General features: G+C 39.2%; 1 protein-coding gene and 2 non-coding genes across 4 annotated transcripts in view; 2 read left to right on the top strand and 1 right to left on the bottom strand.

The window, feature by feature from the left end:
• The window catches only part of DMC1 (DNA meiotic recombinase 1), a 40,026-nt gene extending 18,614 nt beyond the window's left edge, over window positions 1-21,412 (top strand). For both annotated transcript variants that reach the window (XM_067008328.1, XM_059081873.2), the window contains 3 exons: window positions 583-643; window positions 12,936-13,052; window positions 21,343-21,412. In XM_067008328.1, the coding sequence (XP_066864429.1) occupies window positions 583-643; window positions 12,936-13,052; window positions 21,343-21,412 (248 nt within the window). The remainder of the gene's footprint in view (window positions 1-582; window positions 644-12,935; window positions 13,053-21,342) is intronic.
• Window positions 1,474-1,546, top strand: TRNAR-CCU (transfer RNA arginine (anticodon CCU)). Its single transcript has one exon. It is a non-coding gene; the product is annotated as a tRNA-Arg (tRNA).
• Window positions 11,094-11,243, bottom strand: LOC131767535 (small nucleolar RNA SNORA79). The gene has a single exon (XR_009338742.1). It is a non-coding gene; the product is annotated as a small nucleolar RNA SNORA79 (small nucleolar RNA).
• Window positions 21,413-24,939: the final 3,527 nt, after the last annotated feature.

The raw sequence follows: 24,939 nt of genomic DNA, 5'->3' as shown, positions 1-24,939 counted from the left end.
GTCTGGGAAGATCCCACATGCCGCGGAGCGGCTGGACCTGTGAGCCATGGCCACTGAGCCTGCGCGTCCGGAGCCTGTGCTCTGCAAAGGGAAAGGCCACAACAGTGAGAGGCCCGCGTACAAAAAAAATAATAATAATAAAAATAATATTTCCTTCATGGAATACAACTCTTTTTTTAAACCAAAAATACTGATTCTAATACAATAGGTACCTAAATAATATAACAATAATAACTTTAAGTTATGATATCAATGAATAAACAGGAATGTAATCTTGTTCATCAAATAAATTCATGGCACAATATTTCTAAACTCTGCTTTTTTTTTTTTTGCCGGTACACGGGCCACTCACTGTGTGGCCTCTCCCATTGCGGAGCACAGGCTCCGGATGCGCAGGCCCAGCCGCTGGGAGGCTTGTGGGATCTTCCCGGACGGGGGCACGAACCCGCGTCCCCTGCATTGGCAGGCGAACTCTCAACCACTGCGCCACCAGGGAAGCCCTAACCTCTGAAATCTAAGCAATGAACTTTTAATATTCACATTGTCATTCTCTTAGTTTCTTAATTTTATTTCTTGATGCAGAATATAATGTGGCTGTGTTTGTGACCAATCAAATGACTGCTGACCCAGGAGCAACTATGACGTAAGCCCTAATAGTCTACTTTGTATTTCACAAAAGTTAATATCAAAAGGTTTAGAGTGTAGTATAGGAAATAATTCCAAAATCATCAGCCTTGATGTGGACACAGATACGTCACAAATCACTTTTTGCACAGTGCATATTACTTCATAATTGTAAATATCATTTATTTGTTATACAGATCTATTTTTCTCTAGTTTTTTTTATAAAACAAAGCAATAGTTTCACTATTTTCAGAGATACTTTGGGTTCTTTTTTGTCTAGGAGTAAAAGGATATTGGAGGACAATAAGAAAAAGATCTTAGGGAAATAAAAACTTATATTCCAGATACATGAAAAACATATTCCAGTTTCTAATGCACTGATAAGCTGTTAGCCTACAAACAAAAAAAGCAGGCTGTCTACAGGATATACATGAGATATATATTTAATTTATATATTTATTATGTTATATAAATATAATATATTTATATTTACAGGATATACATGAGATATATTTATTTCTCATATATTTATAAGAGACTTCCTGTGAGAGAAGTCTCCTGTTTGAAGAAACAGAATTTCACTCCACACTAAGCATATTGAGAATTTGTTGAAGTAGTTGTGCACATAACATACATATTGATGGCTCTGCTTGAAAGCTGGCAGTGAATAGAAAGACAAGGAGATGGTGGTGTGATGAATTGGGAGATTGGGATTGACATATGTATAAAATGGATAACTAATAAGAACCTGCTATATAAAAAAATAAATAAAATTAAATTTTTTTTTAAAAAAAGAAAGACAAGGAGAGCTAAAGTAGTATAGTGAAACAGAAAGTTTGAAGAAGGACTTCCCTGGTGGTACAGTGGTAGAGGCTCTGTGCTCCTAATGCAGTGGGCCTAGGTTCAATCCCTGGTCAGGGAACTAGATCCTGCATGCCACAACTAAAGAAAAAAAAGATCCTGCATGCCACAACTAAGACCGGCGCAGCCAAATAAATAAATATTTACCAAAAAAAACCCAGAAAATTCAAAGAAAGTTCAGTTGCCACCATCAAGTTTTAAGCATTATGTATCTGAATAAGCAGTCAAAATAGCCCAGAATCTATGTACTGCTTTTTTAAAGGTCTTTTCAGCAACTTCTTATTTATAATAATTTTTAGCCAGAGAAAAGTTGCAAGACTAGCATAATGAATCCACAAATATCATTTGCCTAGTTTCATCAGGTGTTAACATTTTGCCATATTTTTCCCCTCTATGAGTTTGTGTGTGTGCATGTGTATGTAAAATCTCTCTATATGCTACATACACACACATGCTCATATATGTAAAAGTGTATATGTTTTGTGAACCTCTTGAGAGTTTTTTTCTCTGAACCAGTGAGAATTATTTGCAGACATCATGACACATCACTTCTTAGTACTTCAGCATATCTCTTCTAAGAACAAGAACATTCTTCTACATAACTACAACATAATTAGCACAGTCAGGGAATTTAACATTCGTGTACTATTTATCCAATACACAGTTATATTCAAGTGTCTCCAATTGTTCCAATAATATTCTTTGTAGTTTGGGGGGTTTCTTGTTTTGTTTTTGATTCAGGATCAGTTAAGGATCATGCATCCCATGTACTTGTCATGTCTCTTTAATTTCCTTTAATCAAAACAGCTCCTCAACCTTCATTAGATTTTTGTGACACTGACTTTCTTTTTTGGTGGCGCTGTGCAGCATGCGGGATCTTAGTTCGCCGACCAGGGATTGAACCCATGACCCCTGATTGGGAGTGAGTGACATTTTTGAAGCGCATGGGCCAACTGTTTTTCAGAATGTCTCTCAATTTGGAGTTGATTTTTTTCTCATTATTTAAAATGTGAAACACTTTTGGCAGGAAAACTACTAATATATAAGTTATGTTATGACCTTTTCCATATAACACATAGGAAGTAATTTGTGGGGTGATACTTTGAAACTTGTGTAAATATCATGTTCTGCACCCATTAGATTTAATATCCATTGGAGATTCTTGCTTAAATCATTACTCTGATGGTTGCAGTACAAAGTTCTGTTACTTTAAAACTGAGTCAGTACATCATTTGGTAGCAGATAAATCAGTCATTGACATATATATTAGAAGATATTTGATATGATATTCTAAATTATGTAAATTGTACTGAAATGAATGTATCTCTCTTTAGGCATTTTCTAAACTAAACCCTAGGAGTATTGCTGCATCTTCTGCAGTTTGCTATAGCTCTCACTTTTCAATTCGCTTTTATGATATTTTCTACTTAATTACAGGAGATACCAATGTGAAAAGTATTAATTACACGAAAGGTTTTAAGCAAGGTTTTTTTCTTTGTTTGTGTTTTGGGTTTTATTGGCCGCACCATGCGGCATGCAGGATCTTAGCTCCCCTACCAGGGATAGAACCCGCACCCCCTCAGTAGAAGTACAGAGTCTTAACCACTGGCTCGCCAGGGAAGTCCAAGCAAGTTAGAAAGATTGAGGAGGGGGAAATCAATCATTTATTCGTTCAGTATACATTTATTGAAAATCTACTATATCAGCGTTCTAGGAATTCACTAGTGAACAAGAGAGACTATGTGCCTTGCCTCCATTAGGAAAAAAATAAATGATGTCCATTTAACTCAAAATTTTAAAGTCTTGGTAGGTCATGCATTGTCTGTAGTCCTTGAGTGGTTAAGGCAATATTCTCTGTTTTATAGGGTGTCTTTCATATACAGGACATGAAGTACTTCACAAAGAGAATAATTTTAAACTGAAGAGAAATGGGAGATTTTTAAGGCTCGCTTTAAAAAGAGAAAATGACTCATTGGCTCAGAGGGAGGAAGTGGGTTGCATTCAAATAAAACAGTACAAGTTAAAGAGCAATGTTCTTTCTTCAGGTGTAGGGAGGGAACATTGAACAGGCCAAAACTATCGATCTAGAGTTAGAAGACAAAGGAAGTCTGTGGAAATTAGGTCAGATAGGGTTCTTTTTCTTATATTTGTAGAAAGTTTCAAAAAGAGTAAAACCATTTTGAATTGACTCCAATAAGAGAAAAATAGAGAGGTGACAGAAAGGAAATAATTGCAGAAGTTCAAAGAGGGGAGGAGATTTATAATGAAATAAGCTAAGAAAAGAGCCGAAGAAGGTAACAAAGACTAGTATTTTTGCTGGGTGAATCTGCTTTGAAACAGCATCTCCTCCACCTAGCCAAGTTATATGGAAACAGGTTTCACTATAATTAGTATATTCTAAAGTACATTATAACAATACAAATTAAATGCATGTGCTGTAAGCACATAAATTGCCACAGCTAAATTAAAAAAGAAAACAGGACAGTTTTAAACTAAAGGATTTCAAATGCTATTAGAATACTTCCCATAAAGGAAATATCTTTGTTTCTCAGTGTTAAGGAACTCCAAGCTGCAACTCCCCTGGAGCCTGTCAGAGAAATATCACTATAATTGGTATGAGTACCCAAGCACACTGACAATAATTGAGGCTTCTATCCCATGCATTATACTTGATGGCACATCGTATTAAAAAGGAACAAAATTATAGAGGCAAGGAGCTGCCATATGATACACCAGAGCAGTAACTCCTAGATGAGGCTTACAGATACAGATCTTAGAACTAGAATGAGCCAGTTGATGAAGGCCTGGAAATAAAGTCAAAGTATCAGCCTGTAAAGCTCCATACCACAGCAAAAATAAGATAAGCAACAAATAAGGCCATGATGTTGCCCCCTACTTCATTTGTGTATTTGTTTCCCTAAAAGTCATCTTAGAACATTTGCAGTCTTGTAAATGTGCAGTTTATTCTTTAAGGATGTCACTTACTGATTCTACATCATTAGTATAAATTAAGAGGAAATTTCGGGACTTCCCTGTTGACGCAGTGGTTAAGAATCTGCCTGCCAATTCAGGGGACGTGGGTTTGATCCCTGGTCCGGGAAGATCCCCACATGCCGCAGAGCAGCTAAGCCCGCGCGCCACAACTACTGAACCTGCGCTCTAGAGCCCGCAAGCCACAACTACTGAAGCCCGCGTGCCTAGAGCCCGTGCTCCACAACAAGAGAAGCCACCGCAATGAGAAGTCTGTGCACTGTAACGAAGAGTAGCCCCTGCTCACTGCAACTAGAAAAAGCCCCCGCACAGCAACGAAGACCCAATGCAGCCAAAAATTAATCAATTAATTTTTTTTTTAAAAAGAGGCAATATGGTTAGAGAAAAAAACATTAAACCAAAGCCACTAGCATGGTGACCTTGTGCAACATTTAAATTATTTGAATTTTACTTTCCTCTCCCTCAAAATTAAGAGCACTTATATTTATTGGTTGCTTAGCATGTGCCAAGTGCTTTCATGTATCATCTTATATAATTCTCATATCACCCCAACATAACTTAGCGTCCTAGACCTCCCTGTTCTATGAAGCCAGTCTCAGTATATTGCTATATCTCTCCCCAACCCCCCAACCACCAGCCCCCCCGAATTCTATCTTCAAAGTTTTGAAAAATGTGTAGATTTTTCTGCATATTTTGGGAGGAAATGGGGGGTGGGGTTATTTAACAAAACTTCTTAAATATACTCCTTTTTTTTTTTAACCATCTCTTCTTTTTCACCAAAATTCTCTTTATCTTCCTCTTATCTCAAAACATCCTCCTCTCTCTTGGACATGGTTCACCCAGTCTTTCTCTCAATGGACCCCTTCTCAAAAATTCCATCTTTAAGCTTAACCCTTAGCAAGTCGAAAGTACCAGGAGTATCAATTGTCCCTCAAGTTTGCCCTTTCCCAGACTCCTCAAGGTCTCCACTCCAACCAGTGTTTGAGGTAGACACTCTTATTATTCCTAATATGTAAAGGAGGAAACAGAGGCTCAGAGTGCCTACTTGCTCAATCATACAGTTAAAAAACAGGAGTCAGATTTTGAACCCAGGTTTCTTTGACTTCAAAGTTGAGGTTCTTTTAGTCTCACTGTGCTATTCTTCCTATCTCACTCCCAGAAAAATATCACCTGCCCTACCGTCACCATAATCCTATACTCCCTGCACCCTAATTTGCAGTTGGAAGGTCAGGAGGTTCCGGGTCTTACTGTCAACAATATAACAGGCTGTATCCTGTTCAACCAGAGGGGGATAAATGAAACAATCTTTCTTGGCCCCTCTTTATTCCTAATATCCACCCCCATCTCTTCCTCCTTCTCATCATACTCCCCCATCCCCTGAGAAAAGGAGGAAAGAAGAGAAGATAAAATAAACGAAGGGGAAATAAGAGAGTAGGCTAAAGGAGGCATGTGGGTGGTTTTCTGAAGCCGTTTTTACTTGGTCAGAAATAGAAGTAAATTAAAGCCCTCTAAAAGAATGTGGAATGCTATTACACCTTCTTGTACTTTACCTCAAGACTTGTTTATAACTGCTAGAATACTCAAGAAGTTCAAAGAAACTTTAAGAAATGTTTCTTGATTAACATGTCACTGAAAGAGGGTTTTAACGGAATCATTTAGTTAAATAATAATAGTTACCATTTATTGAGTATCTCTTATGTGCCAAGATTACTGAAAGGGTAAATCTAATGCTTTATAGATGACCTGGCACAGTTCCTGGCATGTAGTAGGCTCCCAATAAGTTAGATTAAATATATCTTGAATCTTTACAACAGCCCTAAAAAGTAAGGGGTGTTTTTCTTTGTTCCCGTTTTACAGTTAAAGAAACTGAGATTCATAAAGGTAAATAATTAGCCCAAGGTAACATAGATAATAAGTGAATCAGGATTAGGAAGGCAGATAATAATAATTGCAGTCACTGGGTTAATGCCTTACCTAAATTATTTCATTTTATTGTTACAACTACCATACCAGTTAGGTACAATTATTATCCTCCATTTAAAATGAAGAAACAGGGCTTCCCTGGTGGCGCAGTGGTTGAGAGTCCGCCTGCCGAAGCAGGGGACACGGGTTCGTGCCCCGGTCTGGGAAGATCCCACATGCCGCGGAGTGGCTGAGCCTGTGAGCCATGGCCACTGAGCCTGTGCTCCACAACGGGAGAGGCCACAACAGTGAGAGGCCCACGTACCGCAAAAAAATAAATAAATAAATAAATAAATAAAATGAAGAAACAGACACTTAGAATGATTAACAATTTTCCTGAGGTCATATGGCTGGCTGATAAGCCAAAATTTGAACCCAGGTCTAACTCTAAAGCTCTTACACCACTGTATGTGCCTGGGAAAAGGTTAGCATGCTGTCATATGAGACGCTTTGCAGGGATGTATCCATTACCCTGGTGAGTTGACCAGTGTTCAGGGCCCTCAGCCTTACAGACAGAGATTTGATTTGGTCATCCTACTGAGCACAAATCCATTTCTCAGGGACAGACTCACATTAATCAAACTCATGAGACTCAACAAAAGATCAGAGGGCCAGTTTACTGATAAAGAAAAATGTAACTACATCTTAAGCTCTTGTGACCAGGGCATTCTCTCCTTGTAGGCAGACCTCTATAGGAATCCAAATTTTAATCCAAAGCTATTTACTAAATATGGAATCCAAGCAAAGGGAAATAATTAGATGAGTTAGAAGAGTGTCTGCCACATAGTAAGGACTCAGTAAATCTTGGTTGTGAATGTTATTGTTAATAGCCAACCACACCGGGGCAGGGGGCAGGGTGGACCATGAATCTCCTAAACTTATATGAAAGTTTTTGTATGTGTACATATGTGCATTTTTCTGGGGGAGAGTCTATATCTTTTATTAAATTATCAAAGTGTTAGTGACCTACAAGAAAAGTCAAAGAGCCATAATTTCTACACAGAATCCTGAACACTTTGATGGAGCAAGTAAAATTTGAATTGGATTGATATTCTCCCAGAGCAAAGGCTGTTATGCTATGTTGCAATTTATTTTAATTAAGTATAACCACTTACATTATGAGTCACTTTTTAGGACTTTTTTCTCCCCATATTATCTTTCCTATATGATTTCTTAGCACTTTTGCAGATCCTATCATTTATTTCTCATTTAGTTCATTCAAAATCATCTCCCTTTGGAAACAACATATTTTTTTTAAATTTATTTTATTTATTTTTATTTTTGGCTGTGTTGGGTCTTCGTTGCTGCGTGTGGGCTTTCTCTAGTTGTGGCAAGCGGGGGCTACTCATCATTGTGGTGTGCAGGCTTCTCACTGCAGTGGCTTCTCTTGCCACAGAGCATGGACTCTAGGCACACGGGCTTCAGTAGTTGTGGCACGTGGGCTCAGTAGTTGTGGCTCGTGGGTTCTACAGCGCAGGCTCAGTAGCTGTGGCACATGGTCTTAGTTGCCCCGCGGCATGTGGGATCTTCCTGGACCAGGGCTCGAACCCGTGTCCCCTGCATTGGCAGGCGGATTCTTAACCACTGCGCCACCAGGTAAGTAAGGAAACGACAAAACGACATTCTTTTTTTTTTTTTTTTTTTTAACAAGATGTTGGGGGTAGGATTTTATTAATTAATTTACTTATTTATTTTTGCAGTGTTGGGTCTTCATTTCTGTGCGAGGGCTTTCTCTAGTTGTGGCAAGCGGGGGTCACTCTTCATCGCGGTGCGCGGGCCTCTCACTATTGTGGCCTCTCTTGTTGCGGAGCACAGGCTCCAGACGCGCAGGCTCAGTAGTTGTGGCTCACGGGCCTAGTTGCTCCGGGGCATGTGGGATCCTCCCAGACCAGGGCTCAAACCCGTGTTCCCTGCATTAGCAGGCAGATTCTCAACCACTGCGCCACCAGGGAAGCCCCGGAAACGACATTCTTAACACTCAGGCTCTTCACCTGGAGTAATCAATGACAGGCAGTAGTACCTATTCTCTTTTGTGCATAGGGTACCACATTGGTAATAACAAACAATACTTTGCTAAGAAAAAAACATAGCCATACAGCTAAAACCTACAGATTCCTGCTCTTCCTTAGATTATCTGTAAGGGGGTGGAGGCCGGGAGGATTACTTCAATTAGGGGGAAATCCTGTCTCCTTTTACATTTCCCTTTCTGTCAGAACACCCTTTAAAAGTTCCTTGGGCTTCCCTGGTGGCGCAGTGGTTGAGAATCTGCCTGCCGATGCAGGGGACACGGGTTCGAGCCCCGGTCCGGGAAGATCCCACATGCTGCGGAGCGGCTGGGCCCGTGAGCCATGGCCGCTGAGCCTGCGCGTCCGGAGCCTGTGCTCCGCAATGGGAGAGGCCACAACAGTGAGAGACCAGCGTACCACAAAAATAAATAAATAAAATAAATAAATAAATAAAAGTTCCTTGAATTACAGCTTCTTTGAAGATAAATCACAAATCTGTGTCTAAAAGGATCTAATTTGGAGGAAACCCAAATTGTCTTCTCTTCCCGTATCCATTCAACAAGAATTATTGAGTGTTTTTTATATTACAGGTACTTTTCTAGGCACTGGAGTTACTAAAATGAATAAGGATTTAGAGTATAGTTGGGGAATGAGACCCATGAATTAAAAATTATAATGCAGTGTGCTTTAATAGAGTTATATACATAGTGATATGAGAGGACAGGGAAGGTAGGCTCTACTCTGTTTCAGGGTATCGGGCATGGTTTTCAAGAAGGGATGACACTTGATGGGTGAGTAGGAGCTAAATGAGCAAACACAATAGGAAAGTGGCTTTTGCTTCAGAGATAACTGAGTTTATAAAAGCATTGAGGTATAAGAGGACTTGCTGAAATAAGAAAAAATTAAAGTTTGAGGAGGAAGAATGAGGACAGCTGTAGATAAGTACAGTGGGCCTTTCGTATCCATAGGTTCCACATCCATGAATTCAACCAACCTAGGATCAAAAATAATCAGAATTTAAAAATCCAGAAAGTTCCAAAAAGCAAAATTTGAATTTGCCATGCTCTAGCAGCTATTTACATAGAATTTAGATTGTATTTACAACTATTTATGTAGCATTTACATTGTATTAGGTATTATAAGTAATCTAGAGATGATTTAAAGTATATGGGAGGACACAGTATTGTAAATCAACTATACTCCAATAAAAAATTTTATTTAATTAAAAAAAAATAAAGTATTTGGGAGGATGTGTGTAGGTTACATGCAAATACCACACCATTTTTTTTTCACACCATTTTATATAAGGGACTTGAACATTCATGAATTTTGGTATCCATGGTTGGGAGGTGGGTTCTGGAACGGATTCCCCCTGTGGATACAGAGGGAGGACTGTATGTAGGTAGCAGAAAAGAAGAAGCAGAAGTTGAGGGACTGTCTTCCCGAGAGCCCTCCTTTTCTTTGTGAAGAAGCAGGCAGTGTCATCCAAAGTTAGGGAAAAGAACAGAAAAGACTGCTTAAGGAGACTACTGAAAGTTTGGTAAAGGGGAGGTGAGGTTAACCAGGCTCATATAGAAGAATTACTAGGCAGTATGGAGAGACCATCTGTGAGAAGCATTAACATAGCTGTTAAAACTTCTCTCTGCCCATTTAGCGAACCCCGACTCTCCTTTCTTGTCTCCTCTTTATAGCAGTTTCTAACTGGTCTACCTGCTGTGGGGGCACCTATCTTTCTATTGCCCAATATTCTCCTTGATATTTTTGTAACTTCTATGTCTTAAGTACAAAAAATATTTTTGAGCACCCACTGTGTGGCTGGTTGCTACCGAGCTGAATACAATGTCATCTGCCCTTAAGGAGCTTAGTGATAGGTAATAGGTGAGGGATTAAGGGGGAATATAATATGTAAATAATAATAGTAGCAATAAAGGCAGGACATGCAAAATGCACTAAAGAAGCATAAATACAGGGCTTCCCTGGTGGCGCAGTGGTTGAGAATCCGCCTGCCGATGCAGGAGACACGGGTTCGTGCCCTGGTCCGGGAAGATCCCACATGCCGCGGAGCAACTAAGCCCGTGAGCCATGGCCGCTGGGCCTGCGCGTCCGGAGCCTGTGCTCCGCAGCGGGAGAGGCCACAACAGTGAGAGGCCCGCATACCGGAAAAAAAAAAAAAGAAGAAGCATAAATACAGTGTTTGCGAGTTCAGAGTTCACAGCCCAGCTGAGAATATCATCAAGCCCTCAAGCAGCCCATCTATGTAGAACATAGAATTCTTTTAAGACCTTGAAGAACCACCTGTAATGGAGGGTAACCTGGAAGGTTTAGAGTTATTCCATTAAAAAGAGTGGCATTGATCTGTAAGCATTATAGAGATAATTCATCTCTAGCTATTTCATCCAACTGAAAGGTCTTCATTGCTTTACTACCCTTTCAGCTGTCTGAGTAAAGCAACCTATCTTCTGACTTCTTAACTCCTGTCAGTCTCACCTGCCTGGATGCTACTTTCTTGATAGTGGTTCACTCCAAAACTAACTCTGTTCTTGTTTTCACATTGGACCTGCTGAATCAATCAATCCTATCCAACCCCAGCCAGCTGGTCCTAACCTGTGAGCCATTTAATCAAGCAGCAGTTTATTTTTTATTTTTTTCAATTGTTTGACTCCACAAAAATCAGAAGGCACTAACGGACAGCCAACCAACCCATCCCCATGGTGCCCTGAGTGAAGACAAGTCAGCTTAGATATATGATGGACTAAAATCCCACCACCTAAGACTCTAAGCAGTGAAATGAACAGCTCAAAAGGCAGCAGTTTGGGACTTCCCTGGCTGTCCAGTGGTTAAGACTCTGCACTTCCACCCAGGAGATGTGGCTTCAATCCCCAGTCAGGGAACTAAGATCCCATGTGCTGTGAGGTGTGGCCCCAAAAAATAAAAAATAAAATAAAATAAAAGCAACAGTTTATATTAGCAGGCTCCTTTCCCAGAGAGCTTCATATCCCCATTAACCTACAATCTCTTTAGCCTTGTGTCAATCAGCCACATCATCACTACACCAAGCCTCATGCTTACAGTAAACAGAATCCTGAACTTCATGGAGCAACCAGAATTTGAATTGACTTGCAGCTGAATTCTCCCAAAGCTGAGGCTATTATGCTATACCAAAATTTATTTTGATCGAGTGTAACCTGTTAGTTTAAGTTCAGTTCCATTTATTGATGATTTTGAAGCCTAGATTTTCTTCTTGATCAAAGGACATGATCTTGTGGTTTTCTCCTTCATTCTATTTTTTTAAAAATTTATTTCTTTAGTTTTGCTGTGTTGGGTCTTCGTTTCTGTGCGAGGGCTTTCTCTAGTTGTGGCAAGCGGGGGCCACTTTTCATCATGGTGTGCGGGCCTCTCACTATCGCGGCCTCTCTTGTTGCAGAGCACAGGCTCCAGACGCGCAGGCTCAGTAGCTGTGGCTCACAGGCCTAGTTGCTCCACGGCATGTGGGATCCTCCCAGACCAGGGCTCGAACCCGTGTCCCCTGCATTAGCAGGCAGATTCTCAACCACTGCGTCCTTCACTCTATTGATATGGTATATTACAATGATGATTTTCCTATGTTGAACCACTCTTGCATTCCTAGAATAAATACTACTTGGTCATGGTGTATAATCCTTTTGATATGTTGCTGGATTCGGTTTGCTAGTATTTTGTGGAGGCTTTTTGCACCTAGGCTTTTTTGAAGGGCTTACTATATTAGATTTATTAAGAAACTTTCACTTCTTGCCAAGTGAGTGTTAGTCCCCTAGTGAGTATATCTCTCAAGAGTGTCAATATTTGTAACTACCTTGCAATCATAATATATTTTTGAATTGATAAGATCATAGTAAGAGCTTATCTTTTCTGTATCCTATTTTAGAAGAATAAACTTTAGACATCAGCGATAAAGATATTTCTGAGATTCTTCTCACCTCAAATTCATAACCAGTACAACATTGAAGGCTTCCAATGTACAGTTAATGAATAAGAAGGAGGTTCTCAATCTGCTCTCATTTACATCGTAGCATCATGAGGGAGGGTTGGGTATTACTTATTTATTAGACTAGAATAGTGGTTGGCACACAGTAAGCCATTAATAAATACTTCTGATACATGAATGAATGAATAAATTCAATCTTTGTATTTTGTAAAGAAAAATTGCTTAACCCCAAGATTTATCCTAAAACAGTGAGTAGTGTTTTATTTGTGTTTTTTATTTTTAAAAAATCAAACAAAACATGAACCATTTATCATAGGAATCTCAGAAGCCTGAACTGGATGGCAATGGGGTACATAGCAGCTCCAAACTCTAGCCCATTCCCTGGTTTATGAACAAGCCTCTGCTTGTTTAGAATGCAAACCTACTCTGTCCCCTGCCATACTCCACAGAAAAGTTGCCTTGTAATTGCAAGTAGTACTGTATATAGTCCATATGATGAAACCCGAAAAGGTGTTTTATTAATTCAGTTTTCAGGCAGACCCGAAAAAGCCCATCGGGGGACACATTCTGGCTCATGCTTCAACAACAAGAATAAGCTTGCGAAAGGGAAGAGGAGAGCTGAGAATTGCCAAGATTTATGACAGGTAAATATTTCCTATCTTAACCAGATTCTTGTGCATATGGTATTATATAGAATTGCCTCTCCTGAGAGGCTATAATTATTCCACTGGCAGACACTACATGTTTGAATTTCCTTCTCAAAAAGTATTCAATTCATTTGGAAGTCCCTACTACGTACTGGGTTCTAGGGATTCGGGGATCTTGTTGACAAATTGACTTGGTCTCTGACCTTCCGATGTTACAGTGAAGCTAGAAAATGAAATAATTGATTCCAGTTGAAGTGAGGTAAATACAGGAAAAGTACAGCATGTGATAGGGATGTTCTTCTTTCTTTCTGCCAGTTTTCTTTTCAGGTTTCAGTTTAAACATTGCTTCCTCAAGGAACCTTTCCCCGACCCTTACATTCTAAGCTAATACTCTATATTATACCTTTTATTCTTTCACAGTACTTTACTTATTTTATTAAGTTATAAGCTTAGATTTTACCAGCAACAAACCTAAAGCAATTTGAACTGGGGAGGCATTACCCACCCCTTCCTGAGCATTGCTGCTGACCCTTCTCTGTGGACCTCCCCCATTTTTGCCCATCTGTTGTGTTTATCTCTGAGGGGTTGGCAGGGGAGGGTACCCCCACCTTCCCTGCAGCTATTCCTCAGGAGTCATGACTTTGACTTGGTCTAGAAAGGTTGAGCTGGAAGGGGTGGCCCCTGGTTGCTTTCTGAGCACATGTCTCAGAGACCTGGGGCTGGTGGGAGTGCTGTTGGAGCTGGATTTCAACACATAGGGTGCCGCTGGGCCAGCTGGTAGGGTTGCTGGGCTCCAAGCCTCTAGCTCCAGCTCTTGCAGACCTAGGCCTCTCTCTGACCCGAGAAAGCTCCTTGGGCCCTTGAAGCTGATAAACCAAGAGAGTAAGGAAACATTCTTTAGAGTGAGAAAGCTAATGTTTCAGCCATTTAGAGATAAACTGCAAAACTAGAGCCTGGCATGGGGCTGGAGCTAAAGATTTTTCTCGAACTTTTCAAGATTTGCAAGTATGCAGCTTGGAAGGAGGCTGATGGTTTTATTGTTAAAAAAGCAATAACGTGGCTTTTCCTGTAAGGCTTGCATAGTACTTCTTACCCCTCTCCTGTCTCCCCCTGCAAAGATGGTGCTGGAATGTTCTGGAAGGTCATGTCAACTTCAGCTTCTCCTGTGGAAACTGAAGCCATTGGGGTTTTCTGTCCAAATTCAAAAGGAGTCATATGTGTGTGTGTGTGTGTGTGTATGTATATGTAGATATACATATATACACATATACTCATTTTATATATATGTATGTACATGCAAGTATTTTATATATATACATATATATACATGTGCAAATATATGAATAAACTTTGACAACATAATTGATGTACATGGTAAAAAATAAATAAAATCAAACATTCCAAAATAAGAGTTATAAGCTTAATAAGTTTTTACAGAGAAACCTATTACATATCAGCTGTTCTAGATTCTGGGGATAGAGCAGTGAACAAAACAAAAAGACAAGGCCCTGCCTTCATGGAGCTTACATTCCATTGGTAATGATTTATGTAACATGTGTCATCCCCACTAGACAGTAAATACCCTGAGGACAGAGATACTATTCTCTTGCTTACCACTGTATTCTTAGTTCCTCAGACATAATAGATGTATTTGTGACTGACTGATTAGCCAATCCTGGCAACAAGGTAAAGATTTGTAATAACTCTTTACTCTAGGGAGGGAAAAAACAGCCAAAAAAGGATCAGATGAGCTCTTAATCTGGTTTTGGCTATGAATCACAGTACTTACTATGTATTATCGTTGAAAAATATTAAATAATCAGTTCCCCCCTCTATCTCATTTTTATTCAGACCATTTTGCTTTTCATCATCAGTCCCTGTAGAAGACTGTGATCCACATATGCAAGTGCTATGCTTTGTGGAGCTTCAGCCATCTCTAGAAATTTGTTACAAATGTTCTTTGTTGAATTAAGTAGATAGTAGGATTGTTCCATAGTTTTACTAAAATTTCTTGGTCTATATCTTGGACAGATTGCTGTGCTTAGAACTGTCCCAAACATTTTTCACTCTGAATTGTAATCAGCTGATTACATGTACATCTCCCTCACTACAGGGACTGAGTCTGGTTCACTAATGTCCCCAGCACCTAACATGGTCCTTGGCACATAGTAAGAGCTCAATAACTATTTGTTGAATTAATAAATGAATGAATTCCATCTACATGTTCAATCATTTGTATATTTAACCAAGTCCTCCAAACTTTTAGGAAAAAATAACCCCTGCAGTTTTTACAGTCCTAAGAGAACACTAGGGTTCTGCAGGCTCAACAAAGGATAATTAAAATTATCATAGAAGTTAGTCATGTCAACTTTCCATAAATCTGAAGAACAATAGCAAAACTAGATCAGAACTTAAAATGTGAAAACTTAATTTGCTGTGCATCTTGTACTGCCTTCTTTCTGGTCCCTAAAGATTTCTCACAAAGAATTCTCCTTGACTTTAGAAAAAACTTTTTGGTACAGAGATCATGATGCTAAAAATGATAGCTAACACTTATTGAGTGGCTACTATGTGCTAGACCTGTGCCAAGTGCTTTATTTATTTACTTTTTCATTGTTTTTAAGGACAACCTTAAGAGATAGAGATTATTATCCCCATTTACACATGAGGAAACCAAGGCCCCAAGTAGTTAGGTAACCACTGCCCCTCTACAGTCTATTTTAAACACAGAAGCCAGAATGATCCTTTGTAACACCAAGTCAGAGCATATCTGTCCTCTCTTTAAGACACTCCCATGGCTTCCCATCTTAACTCAGAATAAAAGCCCATGTCTCTACACTGGTTTACAGAGCACTACATGAATGGCCCTATTCTTATTCCTCCTGCTTTCCCCCTTGCTCACCGTGCTTCAACCTCAGTGGGCACCTTGATATTCTAGAAACATGCCAGGCACACTCCTCCCTTAGGGCCTCGCCTCTGTGATTATTGCTCTCCCTGCCTGGAATAAGCTTCCTCCACATAGCCCTCTTTCTGGCTATCTCCCTCACCTCCTTCAAGTCTGATCAAATGTTACCTTCTCAACAAAATGCCTATCTTCATCTCCCTATTTAAAATTGCAGCTAGCCTTGTCCCAGTTTCCATACTTCCAATCTCCCTTACCCAGCTCTATTTTTTAATTTCCCTATAACACTTATTTTCTAACATATCACATATGTATTTATTTATTATGTCCATTATTTATTGTCTGTCTGTCCTTCCCCCAAATATAAGTTCCACAAGGCCAGAGATCTTTGTCTATTTTTTTCACATATGGATCTCAAGTGCCTACAACAGGGATATAGGAAGTGCTCAGTAAATTTTCTTTTTTCTTTTTTTCAATTTTTGGCTGCGTTGGGTCTTCGTTGCTGCATGCGGGCTTTCTCTAGTTGCAGCAAGCAGGGGCTACTCTTCATCGCGATGTGCATTGCAACGGCTTCATTGCGGTGGCTTCTCTTGTTGCAGAGCATGGGTTCTAGGCACACGAGCTTCAGTAGTTGCAGCACACGGGCTTAGTAGTTGTGGCATGCAGGTCCTAGAGCGCACAGGCTTCAGTAGTTGTGGCGTGCGGGCTCTAGAGCACAGGCTCAGTAGTTGGGGTGCACGGGCTTAGTTGCTCCTCAGCATGTGGGATCTTCCCGGACCAGGGTTCAAACACTCCCCTGCATTGGCAGGCGGAGTCTTAACCACTGCGCCACCAGGGAAGTCCCAGTACATATTTTCTTAATGAGTAAGTGAATGGACTTGCCCCACATCACAAAACCAGTAAGTAATGGAACCAGGATTAGAATCTATGCTGTCTGAATCTAGGGTCTACACTTTTAACCACTACACTATTTCTTAGTTTATTGAGGATTATCTATTCATGGTAGTAATAGCTAGTCTGCTATAGCTACTCCCATGGCTTCAACTACTACATTATACAGATGAAAGAGAAAGACATTTCTTGTTAAAACAGAATTCCCCAAGAATTGAGCAGAAAAGGGTTCTCATAATTCCCAGGAGTGACTACAAAAGGGAACCTAGCCTTTTTCCTTGAATAGCCTATAGTTACTGTTTCCGTAAGTAACTATAACTGGCCCTCAAGTGTATATTTTCTCTCTTTAAAACTTTGAGTGAATAAAAACCCCATTTATTTTATTCTACTTAGCATATCTGAGATAAGTGAACATTAAAACTCTACTGAATTCGGGGCTTCCCTGGTGGCGCAGTGGTTGAGAATCCGCCTGCCGATGCAGGAGACACGGGTTCGTGCCCTGGTCCGGGAAGATCCCACATGCCGCGGAGCAACTAAGCCCGTGAGCCATGGCCGCTGAGCCTGTGCGTCCGGAGCCTGTGCTCCGCAACGGGAGAGGCCAAAAAAACTCTACTGAATTCAAAGAAAAATCAAATTTTAAACAATTACAAAAAACGAAAAGGCATACAAATTGTCAAGTTTCTAAAGTCATTGTTTTTTATTCTGTTTCAAAACCAAAACAAGCAAAAAACCCTGGTTCAACTTTGCAGATACTTTGCTTGGCTTCCCTCTTTCTCAACTCCTTGTCTTCCTGCCATTTTTAAGTGGCTGACTATTTTCCTTCAAAGTCAAAAAGTTATTTTCTAATTCCACTCATGCCTTCTTATTCTTCAACTCCAACTTCAGTCTAGCAAGACCTACTTTATCTATAGCTCATGTTCTATCCTCCAGGGAGATTCCTCTGCTCTTTCTTAAGGGAAGTAACCTTACCCATGGTGTGCTCAAAGTATACTAGCTAATCTGCACCCTCCAAACAAAACAAAACAAGCAAACAAACAAAATCAAAAAAACAAAAACCAATTTTGCATGACAATATAACCTACTGATTAAGATCATGAGCTTTGGAATCAAATACCTTAGTCTCTAATCCTGGCATCTTCAATTCCCAGCACTGTGACCTTGATCAAATTACTTCTCTGAACCTCAGTCTTCTCATCTATAAAATGTGGATAATAATACATACCCAACAGAGTAATCGTAAAGTTTAAATGAAATAATATAAGGGAGCCTGACACCTAATAGTTAGTAAATACTTAATAAATGGAAGCTATTAATATTACCGTACAGTCACCATAACCTGAATATAATAACAGCACAAAGTAGCAGTAGGCTCTTTCTCTCATGGTCAGTGATTTTCAAATTCCTATTTTTAGTCTAACATTTTATTCAAGTGTTAGATATTCATTTCCAATTACTTGCAGACCTCTTCTACATCAATGCCCCACAGGTATCTCAAGCTCAATATAGCTAAACCTAACTTCTTATTCTTCCTCTCTTCCTTATACACAAAACAAACTTCTCTATTCCTACTCTTTTGTTCATGCTAGAAATGGAATACCCCCATATTTGCCTCAAAGGCTTCTGTGAAGTCCTCTATTATCTATGAAATCTTTCCTGATCAACCTAGCCTGCGTAACTTCTCCTTTCCTTAGAGTTCTATAACATATACTGACTTTATGGAACTTAGCTTACTTTGCATATTTGTTATGTTATAGCTCACCTTTTAGGCTTCTTGAGAGTAAAGACTCTGTCTCATTTTTGTAAATTCTGTGGGGTCTAGTAATGATAAAGTATGATTTTCAAAGAGTTAAAAACATCACTTTCTGCAAATAAGCATAAAATGGACATGTCAAAGATTTTATTCAACTCCTTAATTAATGAGGAAACCACTGATTCAAAGGATAATTTGAGGAACAGAGATTTATGTAGTCGGTCAAAGCAACGCTGAAATAAATTTGCTAATAGATGCAAAACTGGTTAATATCCAACCAGGCAATAAATTGTAACATTTGAAGTTGTCTTTTCTACTGGAGAGAAATCAGTTGTTTCTCTACTCAATGAAATTCATTTCCATTGCTACAGACTGGCATCATAAGAATAATCTGCATTGTTATCAGTTTTCTACAAATTAATCTCTACTCCTATAGAGCTGTAGAATAAATTAAAAGGTAAAATTTAAAAGAGCATGAAATCATGACTCGTACAAGTATAAAATGTCAAAGATTTTATTTAACTCATTAACTCATACAGGAACCAATAAGATTTTATAACCAGATCAAAGGAAAAATCAAATTACCACACATATATAGTCAAACAAGTGATGCTGAAATGAATTATAAATTGATAGAAAAATGGGTTAATATCCATAAGACAATAATCAATTGCATTCCTCCTCACACAATTTACATTTCTGTGAACCAGGATAATTTGTATTACTCATAGTTTTCTACAGTTCATAGAGTTGTAAAACAGCTCAAAGACAATGAAAGCCACAGAGTCCTCATAGATTTGGATAACCTGGAAGGATGTGTTAGGCAACCTATTTTTTCGCTGAAGGTACTCAGTTATCTTTTAGTTCATTTCAAAGTCTTTCATGGTTTTTGCCTACGTTAGTCTAGTCAATGGAAATGTGCACACCCATTTAAAAATTTTTATTGAGGTATATTTGATTTACAATGTTGTGTTAATTTCTGCTGTACAGTAAAGTGATTCGGTTATACATATCTTTATTCTTTTTCATATTTGTTTCCATTATGGAAACAGGATATTGGATATAGTTCCCTGTGCTATACAGTAGGATCTTGCTGTTTATCCATCCTGTACATAATAGTTTGCATCTGCTAATCCCAAACTCCCAATCCTTCCCTCCCGCATCCCCCCTTGGCAACCACAAGTCTGTTCTCTGTATCTGTGAGTCTGTTTCTGTTCATTTGTGTCATATTTTAGATTCCACATATAAGTGATGTATGGCATTTGTCTTTCTCTTTCTGATTTACTTCACTTAGTATGATAATCTCTATGTTCATCCATGTTGCTGCAAATGGCATTATTCTATTCTTTTTTATGGCTGAGTAATATTCCATTGTGTATGTATGTGTGTGTGTGTGTGTGTATACATACATATATATATATTACATCTTATATATATATAAGATGTAATATATATATTATATATATTACATCTTATATATATATATAAGATATTATATATATAATATATATATATTATTATATATATATTATATATTTTATATATATATATATATATTACATCTTCCTTATTCATTCATCTGTCAATGGACATTTAGGTTGTTTCCATGTCTTGGCTATTCTAAATACTGCCGCTATGAACATAGGGGTGCATGCCTCTTTTCAAATTATAGTTTTGTCTGGATATGCACCCAGGAGAGGGATTGCAGGATCATATGGCAACTCTATTTTTAGTTTTTGAGGAAGCTCCATACTGTTTTCCATAGTGGCTGCACCAATTTACATTCCCACCAACAGTGTAGGAGGGTTCCCTTTTCTCCACCCCCCCCTCCAGCATTTGTTATTTGTAGACTGTTTTTTAAATTTTTATTTATTTATTTATGGCTGCATCGGGTCTTCATTGCTGCCTGCAGTCTTTCTCTAGTTGCGGCAAGTGGGGGCTACTCTTCATTGCAGTGAGCAGGCTTCTCATTGCGGTGGCTTCTCTTGTTACAGAGCATGGGGTCTAGGCACGTGAGCTTCAGTAGTTGTGGCACACGGGCTCAGTAGTTGTGGCTCGTGGGCTCCAGAGCACAGGCTCAGTAGTTGTGGCGCATGGGCTTAGTTGCTCCACGGCATGTGGGATCTTCCCGGACCAGGGCTCGAACCTGTGTCCCCTGCATTGGCAGGCAGATTCTTAACCACTGCACCACTAGGGAAGTCCTATTTGTAGACTTTTTAATGATGGCCATTCTGACTGGTGTAAGTTAATACCTCATTGTAGTTTTGATTTGCATTTCTCTAATAATTAGCAATGATGAGCATCTTTTCATGTGCCTATTGGCCATCTGTATGTCTTCTTTGGAGAAATGTCTATTTAGATCTTCTGCCCATTTTTCGATTGGGTTGTTTTTTTGTTATTGAGTTGTATGAGGTACATACCCATTTAGAATCGGATAAGCCTCTAAGGGTCTGCTACACAATACCTGACAGTGCACTGTAAGAACACACAGTTATCGCTTTTTGCCTGTTTCCAAGTGTGGGGGTAGTTTTTCTTGATGTTTAGAACCTTACATATAGAAGTTGTTCAATAAATGTTTGTGATGGTTGATAATACTTGCAGGAAAATTCTGTAGTCCACATTTAGCTGTACCAACTCACATGTCTCTGGAGACTCAGACTAATAGGAATGTGATGTGTGACATGAATATAGTATTTATAGAAATAGAGCTTTTTATAAACTTCTGTTCCTTTGTATTTTGTTAGCCCCGAGATGCCTGAAAATGAAGCCACCTTCGCAATAACTGCTGGAGGAATTGGGGATGCCAAGGAGTAGGTGGCGAATTGATGCAAATTGCTTCTTAGTGCTTATTAGGAGCTGAAGAAATGGAAAAGCAGTCTCAAATTTCAGATCTTGAAGTAAGAGTCTGGTTTTTTTCATGTGTTATTAAAGGAAAGTCAGCAAAAGAGAATTAAATTATATTTATCTTAAAGGTCTCTGATTTACAATAACTAAACATTGTATGTCAGTTCAGGAATATAAATATGTATATGAATGAATAAACCTTTTGAAAAATAGTTGGGGAAGAAGTACCTCACTTTAGCTTCCCAAAGTGAGCCACTAAGCAGATGGCAAGTCTAAGAGCTCAGAAATGTCTCCTTCTCCTACAGCTGCCCCCCAAACACTTAGAAGTGAATACACTTCCAAAGGAGGGAGACATTTAAGGGAAGAATGCTTACAGGACACACAAAAGAGCTTTTTTATTCATGATATCAAACCATATATTCATATTTATAGCAACAGAAAAGAAACATTAAATTAAGCTAAATTTTAAATCATTTGACTTTTCGACAAGTTAAAATTACTTTTTAAAAATGTACTTCTGATACATACATATTTTACTGGGAAGATAAAAAGGAAGGTAATTAGGAACTTTATAATTTTGGGTAGTCAAGATAGCATGACTTTTATATTTTAAGTTTTGGGTAGAGAATTCAGAATCTTCTTTAAAATATTAAAGTTAGGGCTTCCCTAGTGGCACAGTGGTTGAGAGTCCTCCTGCCACTGCAGGGGGCACGAACCCGTGTCCGGGAAGATCCCACATGCCGCGGAGTGGCTGGGCCCGTGAGCCATGGCCGCTGAGCCTGCACGTCTGCAGCCTGTGCTCCGCAACGGGAGAGGCCACAACAGTGAGAGGCCCGCGTACCGAAAAAACAAACAAAAACAAAACAAACAAAAAAAATATTAAAGTTAATTTAAATGTAAAATTTCTGGATACTAATTTTATAAATGTATAAAAAATATTGGTTTTTCTAATTAAATGAAAATAAAATCGTTTTCAAAATGTATGTATGATAAAAATATTTATTAATTAAAACACTAATAATATTTACAGTGACAATCTTTATAGATCTCAGAAAGATTTAATATCTTATGTTGCATCCATTTGTATGAGAATTCAAGTATTGAAAGTACCATTTGTTACAAAAGGTATTTGATTATCCATTAAGTCATTCACTCACCAATTGTATATTGAATGCTAAGTGCTAAAGAATCGACAAAAGAAGTATGGTTCCTGCCCTCAAAGAATGTGTATACTAGTTAAGAGAAACGACTAATATTTACGAAAGGATGAGAGGACAAATTATTACAATTAATTTGGATTGTGTGATTCCAAAAATCGGAGAGGAAAGGTTAAGCTGTAGGACAGCATGTGCAAGTATAGAAGCTGGAATTTGGAAACAAAGAGACCAACCTGGCAAGCAGAAATTGTTCACAGTGTGGAGTTCTGGGAAATAAGAGCTTTTTATTTATTTTTTTCCACTAGTTATAAACAGTTATAATTTTATTTTATTTATTATTTTTTTAACATCTTTATTGGAGTATAATTGCTTTACAATGGTGTGTTAGTTTCTGCTTTACAACAAAGTGAATCAGCTATACATATACATATGTTCCTATATCTCTTCCCTCCCGAGTCTCCCTCTCTCCCACCCTCCCTATCCCACCCCTCTAGGTGGTCACAAACCACCCAGCTGATCTCCCTGTGCCATGCGGCTGCTTCCCACTAGCTATCCACCCTACGTTTGGTAGTGTATATATGTCCATGCCACTCTCTCACTTCGTCCCAGCTTACCCTTCCCCCTCCCCATATCCTCAAGGCCATGCTCCAAAGAGCTTTTTAATTTTATTATTTTTAAAGTTCAGAAGCTGCTCCTCTGAATAAGCAGATGTTAAAGTCACTGTGGAGCAGATTTTCTGTATTCTGCAAAGTCAGTTAAATGCCTTTTCTTAGTATGCAAATATAAATGCACACTTCTTCCTGGGGAAGGGAAGGTTTTGCTACTTGGTAAAAACAGCATCTACTAGAGATTCCCTGGTATGCCAAGTCCTGGAGAAGGAATGGACTAATTTGTATAGGAGCCCAGAGCTGTTTGATAGGAAATGAAATAAAACTCCCAAGATTTGAATTTCAGAAAAATTTTCTAGGTTAAGCTGAGTATCCCCCTGACAAGGAGAATTTACCCATTGGTGTAGAGTTGGAAACCAGGGCTCAACACAAGGGCCTACAGTTCTGTGGGGAAGTCTGGTTTCAATATGGCATGTGGCTAAGGCTAGAAACCTCTCTGGATCCAGCCACTCTGATATGTCCTGCTTTGGAGAACAGTAGCTGAGCATGTGAATGTGAACTAAAAAGCTGTAAACTTGGGGCTCAACTTTGGAACAGCATAGCAGATTGTGCAGTTCCCACTGAACTTTTCTAGGTCAGGGTTCAATTTGCCACCAATGATCAAAGCATCAGGTCTTTCCAGTCCTCGCTCTCCATCTAACTGTACAAATAGCTTTGGCTTATTCCAAGCGGGAGAGAGAGAGACTCAAAAAAGAAATGTTGTTGGTCAGGACTCTTTTAGTCACAAGCCACAGAAACTCAAACTAGCAAATGCAAGACATGAATTCATTGGCTCAAGAGAGTTTGAAAAGTCCAGAAGTAAAGCTGACTTTAGCCACAGCTGAAGCCAAGATCTCAAAGAGAATCATCAGGACTTTTCTCTCTGTCTCCATCTCCTGCTCGGCTCATTTCCATGCTGCTATTGTTCTTTGACACGCTTTCCCCACATAGTAAATAGCCAAGATGCTGCTTGTATCTCTAGGCTTATATCCCAGCAAGTTAGAAAACACACTAGAAAAAGCATGCCTTTTTCTTCCACAGATTATTCATTCTGTGGAAATAAGTAAAAACCACCAAATGAGAACAGAGGCTATTTACTCAGAGTTTGCTACAGCAAGAGTCAGTGACCTTCATTTGCTTTTGGCAGAGACTCAAAGGCAGGCAGAGGAATGGAAAAGCTTTATAGAGAAAAATAGGAAAGGCCTCAGGTATGCTCTGATTGAAGGTTGTTGGCATGGGATGTTGGAGGATTAATTTGATAGAGATGCAGAAAATGGATAAAGGAAATAATACTGGCATCAGGGAGATAATTTAGGAACCGTTATGACAAATCAGTTGTGAAGTGATAAAGAACGTGACTGGGGGGACTTCTCTGGTGGCGCAGTGGTTAAGAATCCACCTGACAAGGCAGGGGACACGGGTTCAAGGCCTGGTCCGGGAAGATCCCACATGCTGCGGAGCAACTAAGCCCGCGCGCCACAACTACTGAGCCTACAAACCACAACTACTAAAGCCCACGTGCCTAGAGTCCATGCTCCACAACAAGAGAAGCCACCGCAATGAGAAGCCCGCACTCCGTAACGAAGAGCAGCCCCCGCTTGCCGCAACTAGAGAAAGCCCGCGCGCAGCAAAAATGCCCAATGCAGCCAAAAATAAAATAAATAAACTTAAAAAAAAAAAAAAGAATGGGACT

Source organism: Kogia breviceps, chromosome 12 (genome assembly GCF_026419965.1).
Source record: "Kogia breviceps isolate mKogBre1 chromosome 12, mKogBre1 haplotype 1, whole genome shotgun sequence".
Classification (NCBI taxonomy): Eukaryota; Metazoa; Chordata; class Mammalia; order Artiodactyla; family Physeteridae; genus Kogia; species Kogia breviceps.
This window is presented reverse-complemented; position numbering and strand designations above follow the sequence as displayed.